Here is a 20,838-nt window from a genome sequence, read left to right as displayed (position 1 = left end):
TGATAAGGTTTTAGGCACCTTAGTATTTTATAACCTTCCTTTGAACAAAGTTTCAAATCTAGGCAGACTGACTCGCCCCTTTGGCCTTTAGTGCAGCCATGCCAAGGTTGGTGCAAATTATTATACGACATTTTTTAGCCAGATCTTTGGAATGTGAATCACTGTCTTTTTGGATGTAAAATACTGTATAATACGTATTACTGGAGTATGGATCACTCTATAATATTTTCCACAACTGTTGTCTAGTGTTCTGAAACAAACAGGCTGCCCAATGGCCTCCAAAATAAGTACTACCTTGAACAATAAAGTCAGTGTAATCTATAAAAAACTTCAGTTGGAGAGAAGCAGTTAGTGGTACAACACACAGTAACGGGAAAGCTGGGAGGCCTGCTACCAGGTAAGACAGTTTGATGAAAGATAATAAATTAAAACAGTGTTAGAATTTCTCTAACTATATGGCAAATAGCTTTGTATAAGCATTCAACCTGACGCCTCATTATAAAACCCTGAATATGAAATAGGTGGAGTGATCATGTAACCTGGATTCTCACAGGAGTAGTAAGGGCTATGCTCTCCTGAGTATGGTCACAGCTAACCCTGCACAACCTGAGGGTTTTGCGCTTTTCCTTGAGGGTGAAGGAGGGCCTCTTCTCCCTCCTGGCTGTGATCCACTCTTCTCCCCGGTGTGGGTGAGCCACTAGATGGGGACAATGCCCACATCTCCTGACCTGCCCACATCTAGCCGCTGGCAGCTGGGCTGAGGCTTCATTAGAGAGTTAATTCTGTAACTGTGAAAGGTGCCAAGTCTCCTAGCAATTTTATGTGGGGTATTTTTTAACATTAACAAGCAAGATGGCAGTCTCCGGGCTCTCAGCAAAACAAGCTGAGTATCAAGAAAAGCAGATGTTGGTTGCAGCATGCTCACAGCTAGTGTGGTGAAAGAAAGGCCAGGTAAAAGCATCTCCGGAAGAATAACGAGCTTCTAACTTTACGTGGCAGCTGGCAATGTTGCTGTCGTGGAGCAGTTTCCTTACATGCCTGCAGACCAGCCCCTTTGGCCACACAGTGCCATGCTGAACTGCATAAAAGGATGGCTGTGACTTATTTAGAGATGCACACTCGTAGGAGATTACAGCCCATGCAGGAGCTGGGGGAAGAATGCAGCATGACTTCGTTATTACAGCCCAGCTAAGAAGATCACGACAGCTCTGTCAGTAGTACCTCTACCTCCTATGGGGTTGTGTGGCAGAGAAACAGGGCATGAAAAGGTATCCCCTTTTAAGCAGCAGATACAGGATTTGTTATGCACATGCTTAGAGTCCAAAAATAAAACAGGAGCATTAATAAAATGTTGCTTAAATACACAGAGAGAAAACCAAACCAAACGAAAAACAAAACCAACTAATATTTGGCGATCTTGCTGTACTATTCAGAATCCATTTTCCCTTCACATGGTGGCCACCCTTTCCCTTAGCAGAGGATTTCGTTATCTCCAAGCCATGCTACTTCAGAGCTACTGGAGCTAAATTCCTCTAACTGTTTTGCAGCTCATCTGTGTCACTCCTCTGTTTTCCAGGGATGCCTGTTCACTGGCTTGTCTTTCACCATTTGGGATTTAAGCTGGTTGCCGCCCTTCCAGGCTCCATGTCACTGTTTTCTGGCATTTAGGTATCTATTTTTTCCTTCCTGTGTTAGCCGCTTCCTCACTATCTTTCATCATTTAATTCTTTCTCTTTTAGCCTTGGTTACTCATTTTTTGCTACCTGAAGCTTCTTCCATTTTGTGCCACACTACTTCCAAGTGCAGCTTCCTGGACTGCTGGGTTAATATTTGACGGTGTAGCTGGGTGGAGGCAGTGGGGCTTTGACACTCTACTCGGCAAGCCCTCCTCTTGCTACACTGCTGCCAGTGTAACTGTGATGGTAAGTCAGGATTTAAGCTTAAGGTTGGTTAAATGCTTCATTGGGATGGGACAACTGCGGGTTTGGCTGTGCAAGGAGGTGAAAGGCATTCTCTCTACCTACTCTCCGTGTTTACTGCCCATGCTTTTTGCCTGGGTTTGTTTTGTTATTCTCTTCAACGCTTCTGGTGGCTGCAAGTTCCTAAGCAGTGAAGACCTGTAAGATGCAAACTCGTTCAAATCGGTGCAGTCTGTTGGGTAACTTTCTGAAAAATGTGTTACCATGATACTGGCTTTCATTGCGGTCACAGCCCTGGGGGTTGTTCCATGCCCTGCTGTGGCCATTCTTATTCCAGCTTGTGGCTGAAAGCTTGGCAATATGGATATCAGGATGAAATGTTCTTCCTTCGTCATTTGTACCATATTCCTGTGCTTCAGGTCTCTGCCTTGGACTGGAGCTTGATTTACTGCAGTGTCACAACACTGAAATTCTTACAAATCAGTATTTAATTTTATTTATCTCAGCCAAGCTGTGTTAGGTGCTGTACAATTATGCTAAATCTGGGACCTGAGTTGTTGAAAACTTCCTGTAACAGCAGCGAAGCGGTGAACACTGGTGTTGTCTTCTTGGGCATGGCACAACCACCACCTCTAAAAGCTCCTCCTGCCAATCATCCATGCAGCAACCGGTCCCTGTCAATACGGCTCTTGCTGTAAACCAGCGTGAGACTGCCGAGGTGACATCCTCGCCCTGCTGAGGTTGCCAGTGGTGTTGACACCAACTGCAAATGGACGTAGGATTCCTCCCCCCTCCATTTCCCTCTCCTCCTCCCCCAAGCATGGGCCTCAAAGAAGAGACGTTCAGCCAGGTAATAATTGCTGTTTTTCACTTAGCTGTGGTTTACCATCTACCTGCTCAGGGTTCCTTGCTCAAAGTGTATTTTATTATCCATAGTTAGTAGAAGTAGAAATATGCACTGGTTAGCAGCAGGTCAATTTCAAATCCCCCTTTCCCTCTCTTCTACGTTGTTCAAGAGGAACCGAGGCTTTAAGCTTCCTAAAAGGACATGAAATTAGTTAAGTAGCTTGTTACGACAGCGCATAAATGTTATAAATACAAATGACTGCAAACATTGCAAACAATGTCTGCCTCTGACGGAATCTGTGCAACAACTCCATCGCACGCCCTCCGTGCTAACTTCTTTGGTGGTATAACCACCTCCCAAAGACAGATGGCTATCATTTCATTGCTCGATATGTCCAGCAATTTAAGAAGGTTCATTGTGGGTGAACATGGACCAGATTAGCCCGAAGAGGCTGATAGATTTTTTTTTTTTTTCAGAATTTATGTTATTATCTATTCTAAATTTTCTAAATAATAGAGGCCATAGGACTTGAATTAAGTCCTCCTAAAAATTCAAAGCCTGTTACTAATTACCATGGGTGTTTTTGTTTCCCTGCGCTGTAGCAAGTACTTGTAATTTATGTAAACATTGTAGAATTCAAGTACAGCTCCCCGCACCTGCACTTTTTCACTAGCAATGCATCATTAGCATGTCAGGTTCATAGAGAGTATCCATAATGTGGCCAGGACAGTCTGGCTTTGCGTCTGCTGGGGCTTCTCTCACCATTTTTGCTGCAGCAGAGCATGGCCTTATGGCAGCGATGACTCTCTTTCTCTACTGTCAGTGTGGAAATAATTGTAGTCGCTTCGGGGCTGTAACACCATTTCCAGTTGTACCTAATTTGTATCAGGGGAGTTGATGTGTTGTACATGTGGGAGCAGAGGAGCCGTACTTTCAGGGTTAGGGCATGAGGCTGAGAAGGGGCCATTCGGATGCCCGTGCTCCTGTTCCTGCAGCCTGCTCCTGCCTCAGCAGGCGTTCGGGTCCAGCTTTCAGCAGGTTCGCTGATGGGAGCCGTGCGTTGGGTCTCCTGCCAGCGGGAGGCAAGAGTTTCTGTCCTTGGGAACATCCACGAGGCAACAAAATGTTGGAGTTGGCCATATTCTGGTGCGTGGTGCATGGGGAGAGCACCCACGTGGGTCTACCTATCTGTGCTGGTACAAGAGGACGTGGCAGGAGAGTGGAGAAACAGCATGATATTGCCTGCTCCCCTGGTTGCCCCGGGTGCAAGGCATTTCGAAAATGTAGGAAAGAACAAAGTTCATAAAGCAATGTTATTTTTGTCATGCTTCATCGATTTCTAATTCATTTTATGGCTATTTTTAAAGCCACAATCCAGCGAATTCCCAAGCTGCGTATTGCCATTCTTGCAAGTGGCCCTGTTGACTTCAGATGGGCTCCCTCCATGAGTGAGGGATGCGGACATCAGCTGAACGCTCTCCCTCTCACTCTGCGAAACACAGCTACTGGTAGATCAAACACCAACTCACGGCCACCCCGCTTCATTGAGAAGGTGGCTAAGAGCTACCTACCAGGAGTCACTTGCGGTGCCCAAACAGTCCCCACCTCAGCCTCATGATCATCTTTTCTCTTGTTTCATTTTGCTGCGTGTCACCTTAATAGAACCAAATAATACTGGTTTTAATTCCTATATTAAGATAGCAGGTAGAGCTGTTTTCTGCACTATAGAAAGATGCTCTTTTCTTCACAAAGAGCTGTTCATAAAGCTCTGGTGAATATTTTTACAAATGGAAATATTTGCTGCAGTATAGAGTATTTTAAATATTTACAAGAATTCTAATAGGCGATGATTTTAATTCAAATGAAGCTACTGCTAATCAGGAGGCAGAACTTAGTCTTGCAAGCAAAAAATATTATTATACAGCCACTTAGCATAATTGCTACATAAGAATAGGATCTAGCAAAGCATTAAAGTGAATGTTTGACATTTAAGCATCTGGTTAGAGTTAGTGGGGCTATCATTTTACCTTTATGTCAGAAAAACCCTGCCCTGTTAAAGTTCAATTTCTCAGCTTTAGAGCCCATGAGCTTTGCATAAAAATAAGGGTTTATTTTATATGAAAATGTGCTCTGTCATAGTCGGATTTTTTTTTTTATTCTTTCCCTCATTTGCCCTCAAACGTGGGTGTCTGAGGCTGACACATTGTCTCAGCAAATTAAGTCAAGCTGGAAGCAAGGGTACAGTGTTACGGTAGAGCAGCAAATAAGATTTATATTTTCAAGCAAGAGTGGTAATTACGCCATTGCATATTTTACATCTTCATGTTTATTTTCAAAGCTGTATATCAAAATAAGCATAGATGTAATGAGACATAAGTGCTCCAACGAGCAGTCGGGGTTCATCAAGTAAAAACTACAAATTACTCTTCAGTTTTGCTGCCACCCACAGAGTTTACTTCTTTACAATACCAGCAGGCAGGTGCTCTGGCCAGAGCTAATTGGGTCTGTAGGTAAGGACATACTGGCTTTCTATAATACAAATTATGAAGGGAATAGGCCTAATTTTGAGTGATACAGTACTTGGCATCGTGTTGTGGACTTCACTTCAGCGTGTGAGGTATTTGGTGCTTTGGGAAGTAAAATGAAGTTTTGAACTGGTTATGCTGGTGCAGATGGTTATAACTGCTTGACTTGAGGCATCCAGAGCAGTGCCATGGGGGATAAGCAGACAAGCTTTGAATGCAGGGTCCCAGGTCCATTGCTGCTGTGGGACGAGGATGGTCTAGAGGGTCCCAAGCTCTAAATCCTCATGACCCAAATTGTCCTCCTGGCTGCGCGCACAGTGTCTGTATGCTCCTGTGTGTTAGGTGAGGTTGCTGCTCTCCCTTGCTGTGCTGAGCAGATGGCTTGGGCAGTAACCATTATCCTTACCTATATTTCTGCACACAGTCTTGCAATGTTTGCCTACACGCGAAGTTGCTTTTCCAGCAGAAGTAATGTGACCACAAAATCAGCTGACTGGAACTGCAATTATATGCTAATTTAAGGTTTTCAACCATTAAATGCCTGTAGTATTTCTCCCTATTTTGATAGCTTTCTTTACAATGCAAGTAATTGTGTAAATTGAGCTAGATTTCAGAGAAAAGAAGTCCCTGGAGTTAACTCTCTCTCTTTTTTCTGCCCCCTTCTTTGCTTCACTTTCCCATCCCAAAGATGCCATCCTTCCCTAATACCTGCTAGAGTACTTCATATCCAGATACATACTGTAAGTACGGTAACAGAAAACAAACCAGAACATAACCCTTCGGCTTTCTTCCCCACAGGTCTGATGGCACGCAAGCCTTGCTGTGTCTCTCACGTATAGAAAACAGGTCGGGTATTCCCGTCAGCCCTCTTTTGAATTGCATCAATTCTGATTATGAACCAGAAAGAAGAAGAAATGGAGGATAGCTCCCCGCCACTCTGTGTCGCCTGCGGCCAAGCGCATTTACCGGAAGAAAACCACTTGTACAGCTACACTGAAGAAGTAGATGATGATCTGATATGCCACATCTGCCTGCAACCTTTGCTTCAGCCGTTAGACACGCTCTGTGGTCACACCTTCTGCACAGCCTGCCTTACGAACTTCCTTGTGGAAAAAGACTTCTGCCCCATGGACCGCAAGCTTGTGATTCTCCAGACGTGCAGGAAGTCCAGCATACTAGTGAATAACCTCCTGGACAAGCTAATGGTTAGCTGCCCTTTCACAGAACACTGCTCAGAGGTCATGCAACGCGGTTACCTCGAACAGCATTTCCAAAACCAGTAAGTTGTTGTTGATAGACCTTTTTTTCTCTTTTTCTTAAGAAAAGGAAAAAATATCTTCAATTAATGCTGATTAAAATAGGCAGTTACTGTAAAGAAAGATTTATTGATTTCACTCCCAATGAACACCCACAGTATCGTTAATTTAGAGCTGAATTTAGTCTATTTATGCGACGATATTTCGCTCTTTTTTTAGAATCAAATGCATTCAAGGTACTTCATACTATTGTTAGCAGTTCTAGGCAGATACCTTGTGGTTAGCTGCATAATGGAAGTGTGTATTTAGTCATCGGAAGAGATCTGTGAGTTTTGGGAAGCTGAGCTATCATAAATATTTTAGTAGTACATTAAGGATTTTATAATTGCCCTTCCTTCAATCCTTTTTTGAATCGCAAATGACCTATATGAGAAGTAGAGCAGAAAATATTCTGGTTTGGTATTGGTCTTTGGAGCCAAGCGCTCCTTTCTTCCAGGTGAGCACTTACCCAGTGCACCGCACCGTGGGGCCCGCAGAGCGACGCAGTGTGGAAGAGGTCCCTGGCTGGACTCCCCCTCCAGGCTTACCTCTCCTGGTGGGCAGGACACCCTCTCTCCTGCCTCCGGGAGAGACCTCTCCAGGGAGCAGTTTGGTTCCTCTGCAAGGAGAGAACTGATGATGAATGATCCTCTGTTTTGCAGGGTAAAAGCACGTGCTGCTGCTTTTGTCTTGCATCTTCTGCCTTTTGAAAGGAAGGCAGAAGAGTAAAGAGATACATTCAGGGCTGTGATTTCTGACAGCAGACAAATGCTTTGGCATAGTCCAGGTAACAGCACCTCGGATTTGAGGAGAGATGGGGTCTAAGAAATGCCCTTTTTTGTGGCCTGTATCTGTTGTCCCGTGAAATGACTTCCCCTGTGGTTTGCAGGTGTGAGTCATGTTCCTAGGTGTGTGCTTCTCCCTGTGCATTGAGGAGGAAGCCCTGGGTGACCAGCGCAGGGCTCCAAACTGCTGCTGGGGGCACATTCCTGCACAGACATGGTAATGCTGAGGGTCAGAGCATCCCTGGTGAGCAGGCTGGTGAGCCAGAGCACAGAGGTGTGTTCACATGGCTGCAGGCTTCAGGGTCTTGAAGCCCATAACTGGAAATGGCTCTGCAGCCTGCCATTCAAACACATCCCCATTTGAACTGGAGATCTCATTTCCTGAAGCACCTGGATTCTCATGAGGAATTTATTCACTGAAGTTATGGTGGTTTAACCAACCAAAAACTGTGACCGTTTTGCACTACTAAAACTGAAAAAAAACATTAGCAAAGGGTTTCTTGATCCCTTGCAAAAGTCAAGAGCCCACTTTTCACATGCTAGAGGCTTGGTGTTTGTGGATTTGGGTGCCCTTTGGTAGCCCACCCAGTTCTGGATCTGGCTTTGCCTGTTGAGGGTGCTGCTGTCTCATGGCTCATGGAGTAAGAGGCAGTGGCAGCAGCCTCCAGCCCAGGCCGGCGGTGCTCTGCAAGGTTAGCTTTCTGCTGCTAAGGGGAAAAATTAGCAAAGTTACTTATCATTTTCTGCCTTTGGTCAGTACTTCTCTGACAGGCCTCAAATACTAATTTCAGTAGTAATGCAGGTAAAGGGACTGACAGTCTGCTGTGAGCTGCTGTCACTGAGATTATGTTTCTCTACAGATTCCAACCACAAAATCTTGAGCCCCTAGTGCAAATACCCTTTCCCTTTGCTGTACATATAGCTGACTTTAATGTATTTTAGATCCTTTAATGTATTTAGATCCTCCTTTTTGTCTTCATTTTTTTGAGATGATGGTGCTGTAGCCATAAAACTAGCAGGAACACCCCACCCCAACCCCCCCAATAAATAAGCAAATTGGAACATTGTTTTTTACGCAGAAGCCACACAACTAGCACAATTCCTGATTTCTAGTGTCGACTCTCCTACGTGGACATGTGCAAGTCATTCCAGTGTCTTGGTTTCTCCTCCTTAAGGTAGCAGTAAAGATACCTTTCACATACATATCTTGCAGAATTGCAGTGTTGTAAACCATGATTTGGTCCTGTAAAAGCCTGGCAAGTTTTACTCCAGTGCTTATTATCAAATGTCTGTGGCCTGGATTTTCCCCTCAGGATCTTCAAGATCCTATGCCTCTGGCTCACTTGGCCTGAGCCCAACTAGGGGTACGAAGAATTGGCTTAGTAGCATGTTCCCACAGCCTCTTGCTGTCCTTCCTCCCCTGTGTCAGGCTCCCCCCATCAAGTCCCAGCTTTGCAAACCCAGGGAGCAGGAGACTGGAGAGACGGAGCAGTGGTCTCCCTTCCCATCAAACCCTAAAGCCTCTAAGGCAGCACAGTACGAGGCAGTGCTCCATAGGCTGGACAGTTTCTTCTTTGCCACTCATGACATGGATTTTCCTTCCTTGGGATGGTTTGGGGGGCTGAGTTACCTTAAGGCCAAAGGGCAGAGGTGGGGGAGTAGGAAATCATGGGGAACCTTTGCTGCTGAGTGTTTCAGCTTTCCAGGGGGTGGGTAGCACAGCCTCACTGGCATTCCCAACCAAGGGAAGAATTAGGAGGGAGCTTTCTGAGTGACCCCTAAAGGGGGACTTCTGCAACCTTGTGCTTGCAGAGACTGTGCAGTCCCTTTATTTTTTTAAGCACAGCATTAATTAAATATCACCAAAGGTATCTATCTTATGCCTCTGCCTAATTTAATTCTCAGAAATGCAGAAACCTCTCTCGCCATCCCACTTCCAACTCATGGCAGGGCAGGAGAGGAGAAGGACATTGTGATCCGGCATGCCCTGGCACAGATTGAGCAGACTGAGCTGACGCTGTTCTCTTTAACTCCGGTGAATCAATAGAGGGGAGAGAAAGCATGAGACTTCGCTAATAAAAAAAATAATAATCATAAACAATCTTGTGCCTGTAGCAAGAACAGCTCAGAGCCCATCTGAAATCTCGACTGAACGTGATCTGTGTTCTCAGTGAATAAATTAAAGTAGACTCCGCTAGAGTCACCAGGGCAGTCGGCAGTCCTCGCATTTCTTGCATGATTCAGGCTCGGACCAATCCTGGTTCTCAGAGAGAAAATGAAAGTTTGCCCTGATCAGAGATGAGGTCACTGATGGGACAAGGTGAGTTTGCTGTTTTATGCTTTGTAATTGATGAGAGAACTTTATTTTTTTTTTAAACACCGGTTACCATGGAGTAGCCCATTGAAAGAATCCTTATTTAAAATGTTTACTCCTGCATCCTTCAAAAAAAAAAAAAACAAAAACCAAACCCAAGAAGAGACATGTCCTTGGATTATTACATGATTTATGTTTGCACAAAAACATCTGACTGGATTTGGGGAATTCTCAATGCATCTCACAATCAGACTGAGATGCAAACAGCCAGCAGTTGGCTGTGATCTTTTGCAGCGTTTTACTTTAAAAAGGTGTGGTCTTCTGATATCGCCTGCTTCAAAACTCCACGGGGGGTATTTTTTTCCCCCCTTGTCAGACAGCTACACCCTTCCGTGATGCAGTTCAGCTCGTAACCCATCTGCTTGTGGGCAGTGATGTAAACGTACCAGCTGCCTATGAAGAACCACTCTGAATCCTGCAGGAGGCAGGTCTCTTCCCCGAGCATCGCTCTCCTCTGCAGCATAAGTCACTGTCTCATCAACCACGCTGTGCTGTCCCTAAACCCTCACATCTACCCATCCGAGAGTCAGATCGAGTAATCCTCTTACAGGTCAATGATTTTTGCAGTGTAGCTTCATTTAAAGGATTTAAGCTCGATTCATAATGTGCTACCATTGCGTTGAAATGGAAAGGCTCGCTTAGAAGGGGCTTGGCTGGCACAAAAGCTTCACGTTGTGTGTCCCACCAGCACAGAGAGACGGTGGGAAGGAGGAAACCTAGCAGCAGTGTCAGCCCTGCACTGAAAATGAAGGCTCTCCTGTTACTGGTCCTACCTTGGCTAAGTCCTGCAAACTACATAGACAATGTGGGCAACCTGCACTTCTTGTACTCCGAGCTGTGAGTACACACAGTTGCGCCGGCGTTGTGTCTCTGTCTGTCTGTCTCACCCGAGTGGCGGGAAGGGGCTCTCCACGAGTGTTTTGGGGGGTCTGTCTGTCTGCCTGTGTGTCTGTGCATTTGCATACGTGCGAAGAAAATCCCACAACGTCTTGCCAACGGCTTCAAAACATGCTGCGAACTAGCTGCTTCCCATCCGGAGGGCTAATAATAGCAGTATGTCCCCATTGCTTTCTGCTTTGGAAGCAGCTGAGACATACTGAGTGAAGCTGCCTTTTTCCTTATCAACTTGCTTTTCTGTGCCGATGGTTTCGATGATTGTTGGGTTTGGGTTTTTTTTTTTCCATTTCTGAAGCTGTGTTTTTTCTTTACTTTCCACAAATAGCTTTGCAGGGGAGCTGGGCATAGAGGAGGGCATCAGGATAGACACCCCCGGTAGAGCGCTCTCTGTGTGTATATGCATAATGTTCTGTGTGTAAAGCTGCATGCCTGTAGCAAAACGCTGAGAAGCCTTTCACCAGAAATAATTCACTTGAGACAGGAAAGAAATTTCCCGTATTTCTGTTTTTGCCCACAGCAGAATGTTATTTTCTCTGTAAAGCAAATTTAAATGTAGCAATCCGTTCATATATCTTCATGTTTTAAAAAAAAGCCACCTCAAACAACCCCATAGCTGATCTTTCCAACCCATAAAACAAATTTTCTATGGTATCATCTGTAAATGATACTAGTTTAATTTGTGCTTGAATGTTGTTGTACTAGTTAACAGGGCCTTTATGACTAGAAATCCAGTATGTTTTAATTAATTATGTTTTGTTTGTATTTTAACAAATTGTTGAAATACAAAACTCTTAAGATCTTCCTTGAGATAATGAATGAAATGGCTAATTCTGCTCAAAAATGAAAAATTACTGTATTGTGCCTACAGTGGGAATATTTTAGTAACAGTTATGATTAGTACCAATGAGACTAATTTCCAGATTATTTTGTCTCTACTGTCAGACAAAAATAGCAGTGTTTTGCAGAAACACAAAGTCCCCTTTTGAAATTCTTGTGTGATATGCATGGCAACTATTAATAATTTAGTCACGCTGCGTACAACAGCTCAGGATTTCAGTATGCCATAGGTGTTTTTCAACATTTAACAAATCTGGTGTTGAGGGTTGCAGATATGCCCTCATTGTAATTTACTAGCATTTTGTTTAAGAATGTTAATTTAAAAAAAACCAAAACCACAGTTAAGCCAAGCAGGCTACAGGAGCAATCAAGCTCAAAACAGAGCAGATGAACACTTATAATGGAAACAATGGCATCTGGGACATCTAGTTTCCAGGAAAACAAACTGATGAGATTAATCAGAGCACAGGCACAGACGCAGCCTACTTGCTTTTCTTAGGGAATTCAGGTTCACTGATTCTCCCAGGGTAAAGGGCTACGACGTACGATAGCTATTCATCTCTTATTTATTTAGCCTTCTAACCCACAGAGATGTTAGTCTTGCTGGACGTCGGCAGTCATTCTTGATGGAGTGGGTGTGGGCTGGGGCTTGGACGTGCATCTTCGGTTGTCAGCAATGGGAGGTGCACGTCCCCTCCCCGGTGCCCAGCCCTGGATGCTACCTGGAGCCCAGGCGTGGGTGCTCAGGACCTCCTGCACTGCTCCATCTCTGGCCAGGGCAGTGGGAAGCAGGATTTGCTGGGGCTGACATAATCCAAAAGGGCGCCGGGCAGTTTGAGCTCGTTTCAGGAATTTCTTCTCCTCCTCCGCGTGTATTTGGTGCCTCTGGCTGCTGCTGGATGCCACAGAAGGCGCTGACGTACTAATCTGTGGGATGTATTCAAGGTCCTCTCTAACAGCAGCAGTTGAAAGAAAAAGAGAAATACTGTTTTCAGTCCTGTTTTATCAGTTTATACGAATGTTATGACCTACAGGTTGCTACTTCAGTTGCTCAGGCATTTGCATGCAGGATGTTTTTCATGCAAAGTTTTGTGAGTGGGACAGCACGGACACCGGTGTCCAGAACAGCCTGGCACCTGGGTGCACGGGTTTACTGCCCCAGCCCTTTTGTGCCCCAAACCTCACAGAGGCAGCTTCATAAATCCTTCCCCACAGGCAACAGCAAAGCCACTGCTGTGTGTAGCATATCTGATGGCTTCCCCACAGCTCGAAATTAGACTGTAATAGGCAGAAAACATTTTTTTTTTTCGTTATCACACTATCTTTGGTTGCTGGCCAGTAAAAATACTGGCCCCAGTCAGGACTCATTATTTTGTTGGCTGGCAGCCACCAGAGATACCAGCTGAGGAGGAGGATGGGGCCAGCAGGGGTGTGAGTGGCAGGGGAAGAGCCGAAGGACCGTGGGGGATGTGGTTACCATCACTGATGCCGGCGCAAGAGGAAGAATAAGGGCGCTGGGATTCGCACTGCCCTCCCGTTCATACAGCCCATCTCTTCCCTTCTACCCCGTTCAACAAAGGTTAGGTTATTTGTGTTGCACTGGCGGGGTTTGCTTTAGTTTGAGGGCATTTTTTTTCCTAAGTATGGAACGGGCAGCTTGGGGAATAGGGATTACAGTATAGCCCAAAGCCCGTCTGGAGATGTAGGCTCTGGAATCCGTCTAAGAAATACAGAGGAGATTTTAGGAAGGTCAAAGAGGAGAAATGAAGCGGGGGAAAGGCTGCGTCAAACCTTTGCAATTCAACTGGGTGCCACATGGGTAGGAGAGAGAGGTGTGTGGATGTGTTGTAGTGGCACTTGATGGGACAGATGTTGGGTGCTGCTGTTTTTAGTTTTCTGTTACCAGTCTGATTACAGGTATTCTCAGCAAGCAAATACATATCTCCTGACACTGTCGCCTGCACTAAAACCAATTCCCTGGCCATTGCCTGTTGTCCCTCCCTTGCCCCCAGCAAAGATTTCAGCACAGATGCTCTTCTTGTCCTTGCTCTTAGTCAAATCGTGAAGAGCAGCCCATGGTAAGCCAGGGTGCTCTCTCCTGAGGGGAAGCCCATGGAAACACCTGGCAGAAAGACAAGAGAAATCTGTGAGGTACCCCTTGAGGAACCTCTGGGAGGGGGTGGGATGTAGCCACACCAGCCCAATGGCTCTCGGCATCGTAAGGGTCTACATGGGTCTTAAGGAGACCCCAGTCTAGGGTCCACATCTTCTCCTTTACATCCCTGTAAAGCTGCTTCAACAGGCATCTGCTCTCTTTCTTTGTTATCTGCAATATCTTCAGAAAGGAAACACTTGCCCGAGCATTCTTTTGAGTTGGGGTTTGTTATTCTCCCCGGTTAAAAACAAGGTTTGTGGATGGAGAGGCAGCCTGTGGCCACTGCAGGAGGCTCTCCTGGGGGTGAGGACCTGGTGGCACAGGGGGACATGCACACTGAGGGATGCCAGCCTCTATCGCTATCCCTCTCACTTCAAAGCAGGACCTGTGCAGCGGGGTATTTCTCAATAGAAGGATTTTCTACACTTTGAGCTCAATGAGCCACTTACTTAGAAATAAAATTATGAGGGGAAGGAAGTTGCAAGACTAGGCAGTGAATAACCTCACCTTGTCCCTCTGAGGACCTCAGTCACGTGGAAAACGTGGGGTGGTTTCCAACCTAATGCCCCTTTGGCACGTGGCTGTGCTGACTGAGCGAGCACCCGGGAGGGTGCCGGGCATCACATGTGCTCAGCACAGGTCGAGTGCTGGGGAGCCCGTGGCAGCCACGTTTGCTGGCGCTGCTTCCCTCCAAGGATTAAACAGTTCCTGGCCTTAGTCACTGCTGGCAATCCACCAGCTAGATCCACCCCACTAATTTGAATCAAGTAATTTTTTTTTTTAAATCTATTGTTTGTTAGAGTGAAATGCACAACCTACTCCCACATGCAAAAAATTGCTTCTTTTTTTCCTACCCCTCTTGGGTTTTACGTGAAACAGTCAAAGGGATCTCACCAAATTAACTGGATCAAGTTTCCTCATAACTTTTATATGATAACTACTCTCTTAAATTTAAAAACAGCACTTTGGGCTGGAAAAGCCAGTAAAATTTAGTTAATCTGTTCATTCAATTTAAGAAGAAGAGACGCAAGCACCAGCTGTCTTCTAGTGTCCTTGGGCCCGTCTTTTTAGAGTAAGAACAATTTAGTTCAAGCTATTATGTGCACCCTCCCAGGCCCCTTCCAGCACTGAGCTTAACTGTGCAGCCAACTTCTTTAATTTCTGTTCAACTTGGTGGGAAAATTTGTGTCTGGCTTCAAGTCTTTCCTTGTGAAATTAGCTGCATGGAGGCTGGGGAGCGCAGGGCATGCATTATTCGTGACAAAATTGATAAGCCTGGAGCGCCTTTTGGGCTCGTGTATTAGTCCACTGTGAAAGCCACATGTTGGCCTCCTTACTCTGTGCAAAGCTGCGTGTATGGAAATCTGTGTCGGAGTTAAGCAGTGATGTTAATTAAAGCTGAAAGTGTTGGAAAACAAGGCTTGATTGGAAAGATCGTTGGATGAAAATATAAATGAAATGTTTAGAATATCTGCATTAAATAGCCAGGACAAAGCACGCTCAGATAAAATGCGAAGGGTCTTTTCCAGTGTACTAGAATTGGATGTCTCTCAGGGAAGGCAGAACTGAGGTGAATTAAAGCGGAAAGGCATGGGTGCATCAAGGGCTGCCTGTTAGCTTTACTCCTATGCTACAGCTTCACAGAGGGGACAGGATGGAAACATGGCGAACTCTAACATCTTGCGTGGAAGCAAGAAATACAGTCTTCTCAGTTCCAGACTCTTCCTGTCTCCAATATTCTCTTTGGGAAAGCTTCTGACCTGGATATTATCTTAGATCAAGTCTAAGCAGGTACCGTAGTGCAGGGGAGCAGTAGGCACTGGGCACTCTCAGGCTCCCTTTGTTTCTCCCTAAGCTCTCTTCAAGGGTAGCAGATCCTCCAAGGAGGTGGTTTTCCTTCAGACTTCTGAGATGTCTCCAAAATCTCCAGCAACAGCTAGTGTCGCTTCCCCAGCCTGTCCCCTCACTGCCTTGTGTCTGGCCCCACTCCACCAGCCCTCTCGCTTGCTCTTCCACTCCTGCCCTCTGCTTCGTACCTCCTCTGGTCCTTAACTTTGTTTATTCCCCGCCTCTCTCATGCCTTGACCCTGCCTCTGTCGTTCTTCTTCCTTTGTATTTCCAGCCTTCGGAGTTACACAGTAAAGCTTGAAATTTTAGTACGAATATGGCCTGAAAGCCCCCAGACAGAAGCCCATGTAGGTGAACTGCAAATATACTGTATTATTCTTAAAAGTACAGGAGGAGTTGTAGTCTAAACTCATGGTGTTGAGATGCCCAAATTGAATTTTCTGAATATATTAGGTAGTGTATTCAGGAGTGTTTGATACAGACTATGCTGCTAGCATAGGAGGTGCAGCAGAAAGTAGTAATTTCTATTGACCATGGCCGTTCTGGGTCTGGTCACTCTTTGACCAAGGACTAATTGCCCTCTGCCAAATAGACAGTGTTTTCCCCTTAGCAGCACAGCGGGGTCTGGGTCTCTCCCCCACCTTCTGCCACCCTCTCTCAGAGACAGTACCTTTCCCTGCCTGCACATCATGCCTGGTTCCACAACCCAGGTTAGAGAGTGCTACATTTTCATGGTATGAGTAAGTGTTACTGGTTAGCATCTTTTTCCCCAGTGCTGTGATTCTAGGTGCAGAAATAAATTTGTCTGGGACAGCTCCAGAAACCAAAAACTCTTTGAGAGCTTTAAGAATTTGTTGATTCTGCCTGGGAATTTTGTGCGTAATGAAAGTTGGCATTTCAGTTATACTTTGAGAAAGATCCTGCTTCATTCCTTCTGTGCATGCATGAAAGTCGCCTTTACTCCTTTCACAGCTACCTACACACACTTGAGATCAGAATTAGACCTTTTACTCTGCTGGAATGTTTTCTCATGGCTGGAGCCTTCTCACACCTTTGGAAAAGGCTGATGTTGGCCAGTGTCAACCTCAACAAATACATTTTGTTGCCAAAAGTAAAACTTGAGCCAGCCAAAAAAAGTGAAACTGTGCCAAGCTGGAAAGGCAATGCAACAATTATGGTTGGCAGAAAGGTTTATTTTCATGAATGAGTTATGTCTCAGTTATGTCTGATTTTTGTGTCGGCTGCTCAAAAGAAGTGTGCTTACATGCCTTGCCCATGTAAAGGAGGGGGCAAATCTTATCCCACTCTGAGGCTGCTTCACAACAGGCGATCCACTTTGGGATGGGGACCAGAGAGGGCAAAGCACTAGGGGGCTGGCAGGGTAGGAGGAAGGAGTGAGGTGATGGGAGTTGCAGGAGGTCAGTGGTTACTCAGAGGCAACAGACTCTAATTTCTCGTCTGACATTAAGCCACACAGGCCATATGCTGCAAGTTTGGCCGACCTCTGCATCTCTCTGACAATTAACCCAGTTTAGCACTGGCACTGGCAGCATGACAAGGATATTTTTCCTTGAGCTATTTCTCTGACAAATCTGGCAGAACTGGGCTGTCCTGCAACGTGAGGATAAACACTGCTCTTGCAGAGCTTTTGTGCCTGTCATAGCTTAAATCCTGCTCTGAATACTAGTTCTGAGATCAGCTGCAACGCAGCGTGTTTCACTCTAGGGAAGCAGACTAGTAGGTCTGAGGGTCTTCTTGGGTTTTTTTAACACTCTTGACCTTTTTGGGGAATCTGCCTTCAGGGTCCCCAGACCACAGAGCAGCTGGCTGCCTTTCGTGACCTTCTCCATGAGTAGAGCTATGGTTCAGGAACTAGAACTGATTTTCTGCATCTTGGCATGTGACTGCGTGTCCAAACTACCCCCCCGAGCCATGTAGTGACTGGGTGCACAAGGATGCCAACGACACCGGACACAAAACCAGAGGTTTTATAGTAACATCACTGGCAATGTTGGACTAACAGCATAGCCTGTGTGACAGCATAGATATGTCTGCTTGGGGCTTCCTATTTCAAAGGGAGGGTACAGGCTGGTCCCTCTGTGTTGAACTGGTACCTCAGTGGAGGTATCTGTTAGTCAATGACATGTCATATGTCATGACTGAAACCCTACTGCAACCAAAGGATTCCTGGCTTGGAGCTGAACTCTGTTTTGGGATTAAGAATGTGAACTTTTTTTTTAAACATCTTAGAAAGCTGAATTCACCCCTAGGCCTCAGCAAAGTTGCAGCTGGTGAAGACTGAATTTAGCCAGTGAATCCTTGGGCTCTCTCTAGACCATGCTTTATCCATTCCTATAATTTATTAATTGACAACAGATTCTGAATATAAATTGAAGCAAGTTCAGGAGCAACCTAGTGAAATGGCTGGAGATTGCAACAGACACTGTACAACTTTTACACAAAAAAAATGAACTGTGAAGCATCCATACCTTCTACATATTGTACAATAAGTCCTCCCGATATGAAGGAAAAGAGGCTGACTGTAACAGTGGGCAAGTCAAGCCATATTTCTAGGAAGTTTCTGTCTCCTTTCTGTTGAATTTCTGTTGGCAGCACCATCAAACTTTATTGATAAAGTCTTGTTCTTCTCAGCAGTGCAGGCAGACAATCAGATTTATAATGATCACACATAGCATTGACGGTATCTGCTCTGGTATTCATTCTCTCTTCTTTTTATCAAGACACTGAGCTGACTATAATGGATGCCTCTGTGAGGAGGAAATAATCACCAATGACTCCTCTGTCCTTGTGGAGTTGTCTTGTTCCATGACACTGCTGTGACACATGGCACGAAGTCAGGTTAGGACAAGATATTTGCAGTTGCTGGAGCCATGCTCATTTTTTATTTGCTCTTCAACTAACTTACTGCATATTATTTACCTAAATAATGTAAAATAAATGAATAAAATGTCTTTAGTGGTATAAATTTCAGCTACAAAATTCAATCATCAGTGTATTACTTGGGGATTTATTTTTCCCTCCTCGACTCTCTTGAAATCACATTGGCAGGAAGCAAGTGTTTTAGGTCAGCAAGTCATTTCATGTGCACATATTGGGAAGCTTACACCTCTCTCTATATTACGCATTGCAGTCCCATCATTCACTAGACAGTGTGTAATATATTCTTAATGTAGAATTTCAATAATTTAGTAACCTCTTAAATAGAGGACGAGGGGAATCTGACATGCTCTAAGGACTGTATTTTCCTCTCTCCTCTGCAGAAGTTAGTGAACTGATAAGATTAGTAGACTGATGGCCTCGTTACATTTCATGTTTTATTAAGAACAGACAGTACTGTCTTTCAAAGCACAATTCAGGTATTTTCTTTTCTCCTCCCATATGTGACAAGCATTACTGTTATATGTTATTTTTAACATTCAGTTAGCACTGGTGATGTCCCACTGTTTTTAACCTTCCTTCCCGTGTAAAATGAGTAGTGGAATGGTTTCATAGGAGCATCCACAGAGGCCTCTTCACTTGTGGATTTTATAACTCAACAGTATGAAAGGCCAGAAAACGTCCCTCATGGAGCAGGCTTTTATGGAGAGGAGATGGGCATGATTAACCAAATCTGTCCTGTGATCCACAGGAGACCACTGGAAGCAGAGAGTATGCTGTGCTGCTGCTACTATATGAGGATGTGTAGGTTGATACGGATGAGCAAGGCTGTTTCGCTTGATATGTATGAGCATCTCCTGCCAAGAGGTTAAATTACAGTCAGAAATAAGTGCTCTATATGAAGAGCACATGTTGCAACACAGCCCTTTGCCAAACAGGTTTTGCAGTGGGAGTGGGAATCCCAGGAGGTGGTTGTGACTTGCCCTTTTCAGCTCCCAAAGGAGCCTCGCCACTGGTTCTGGTTTAAACATTTGGCACATCTCTCCTTTGAGCATTACTACCTGGTTTGTAATTACAGCAGGAAGATGGCACTGCTGGAGAAAGGATGAATACAATTCTTTCCCAAATGCAGTGTGTATACGCTGGTGTTTCTTTTTTGCTCTTGGCACTGCTGCAGTTACAGTTTTCATTGGGATCTGTTGTGGGGATGAGCACAGTTGAAAGTGCCAGTTGCTGCTACTTTGCCCCAACCCAGACTGTGATGGAAATATTGATACTAGTAATATTAGTGAATCAGTCTAGAAATGCTGAGAAGATCCTGCCGTGGGCACCCACTGGTGGCTACTGCAATCCGTGCCATCATCATGCCCCCCTGCTGCGACCTGGGCCCTGGCATAGGACTGGCAGAATCCTGCGCATCCCGCACAGCCTCCAGTGTTGGGGACATGCTATGTTCTCCACATCTGCTTTCTACCTGCTCTGTGCTGTCGTGGGTCAAGGGTATGGCCATACAAATGTACTTTCCTTGGTGCTGTGTCTGTAAATTTTCTCAGTGTCCATTTTTAAATTGCATTTAAATTTTGCATATCTTGATGATTTTTAGTGGATTGAGTGTGCATCGTTTCTAGCAAACATACTGCTTCCAGTTTCTTCCCTCACAGGAGATTAAATTCCAGTACTTTCTTGTTTTATCCTTCCAAGGCATGAGTGTAATGAAGTTGGACAGTAATGGTTGCTGCATTTCAATTTTTTTCTGCTCTTTCCCCAGTGGTCTAAGCATCTGTAGGTTTGAAGGCACTCACAGTTATGGTCTTTGAGTTCAAAATAAATCAGAAGAGAATAGACCAAAACAGGACAGAGCATTTAATAAGATATATAGTATACACATAAACTTGCACTTAATATGTTGAGCTGACAAAGCAAATAAATGCAAAGTCCCGCAGATCTGCCTTTTTTGTAATCTAGGCTTGAATAATAGTAACATGACCCAAGTGAACAAAAGAAATTTATAAAGGGAGGCCAAGACCAAGTAACCCTCTTCTAGAGCTGATGACTGTAATCCATACCAGATATTTCCAAAACACACTTGGTCCTGTTCCACCTACCTCACAACACAATCTGCCTGTCTTCCTCTTCCCTTCCCTTCCCTTCCCTTCCCTTCCCTTCCCTTCCCTTCCCTTCCCTTCCCTTCCCTTCCCTTCCCTTCCCTTCCCTTCCCTTCCCTCTTCAGCATATGCTTCGTTAAATCCCTCATATTTTTGCTAACTCAGTATTGCAGAGAGGTTAACAGTCTCTTTCTTAGAGAGAAAATGCATTCCACAGATTTGTGATGGTCTCCTTACTTTTTGTTAAGGTCTGCTAATTGTTGTTCAGATCTTCCCGTGCTTCATGTCTCCTCTGTTTTTCAAATCCCCAGCAAACAGAGGTTGACAACCAACACAAAAAATACCATAGTGAT

The 20,838-nt window shown here is 44.9% G+C and overlaps 1 protein-coding gene across 2 annotated transcripts in view; it reads left to right on the top strand.

The window, feature by feature from the left end:
- Positions 1–6,114: 6,114 nt before the first annotated feature.
- The window catches only part of LNX1 (ligand of numb-protein X 1), a 70,206-nt gene continuing 55,482 nt past the window's right edge, over positions 6,115–20,838 (top strand). Inside the window, exon 1 of one of the 2 annotated variants that reach the window (XM_050895417.1) lies at positions 6,115–6,570. In XM_050895417.1, coding sequence (XP_050751374.1) covers positions 6,185–6,570 — 386 coding nt within the window. In that variant the 5' untranslated portion in view covers positions 6,115–6,184. Of the gene's footprint in view, positions 6,571–10,490; positions 10,583–20,838 lie in introns of those variants that run through there. The other variant, XM_050895419.1, reaches the window with a different exon arrangement.

This window comes from Gymnogyps californianus, chromosome 4 (assembly GCF_018139145.2).
Source record: "Gymnogyps californianus isolate 813 chromosome 4, ASM1813914v2, whole genome shotgun sequence".
Lineage (NCBI taxonomy): Eukaryota > Metazoa > Chordata > Aves > Accipitriformes > Cathartidae > Gymnogyps > Gymnogyps californianus.
This window is presented reverse-complemented; position numbering and strand designations above follow the sequence as displayed.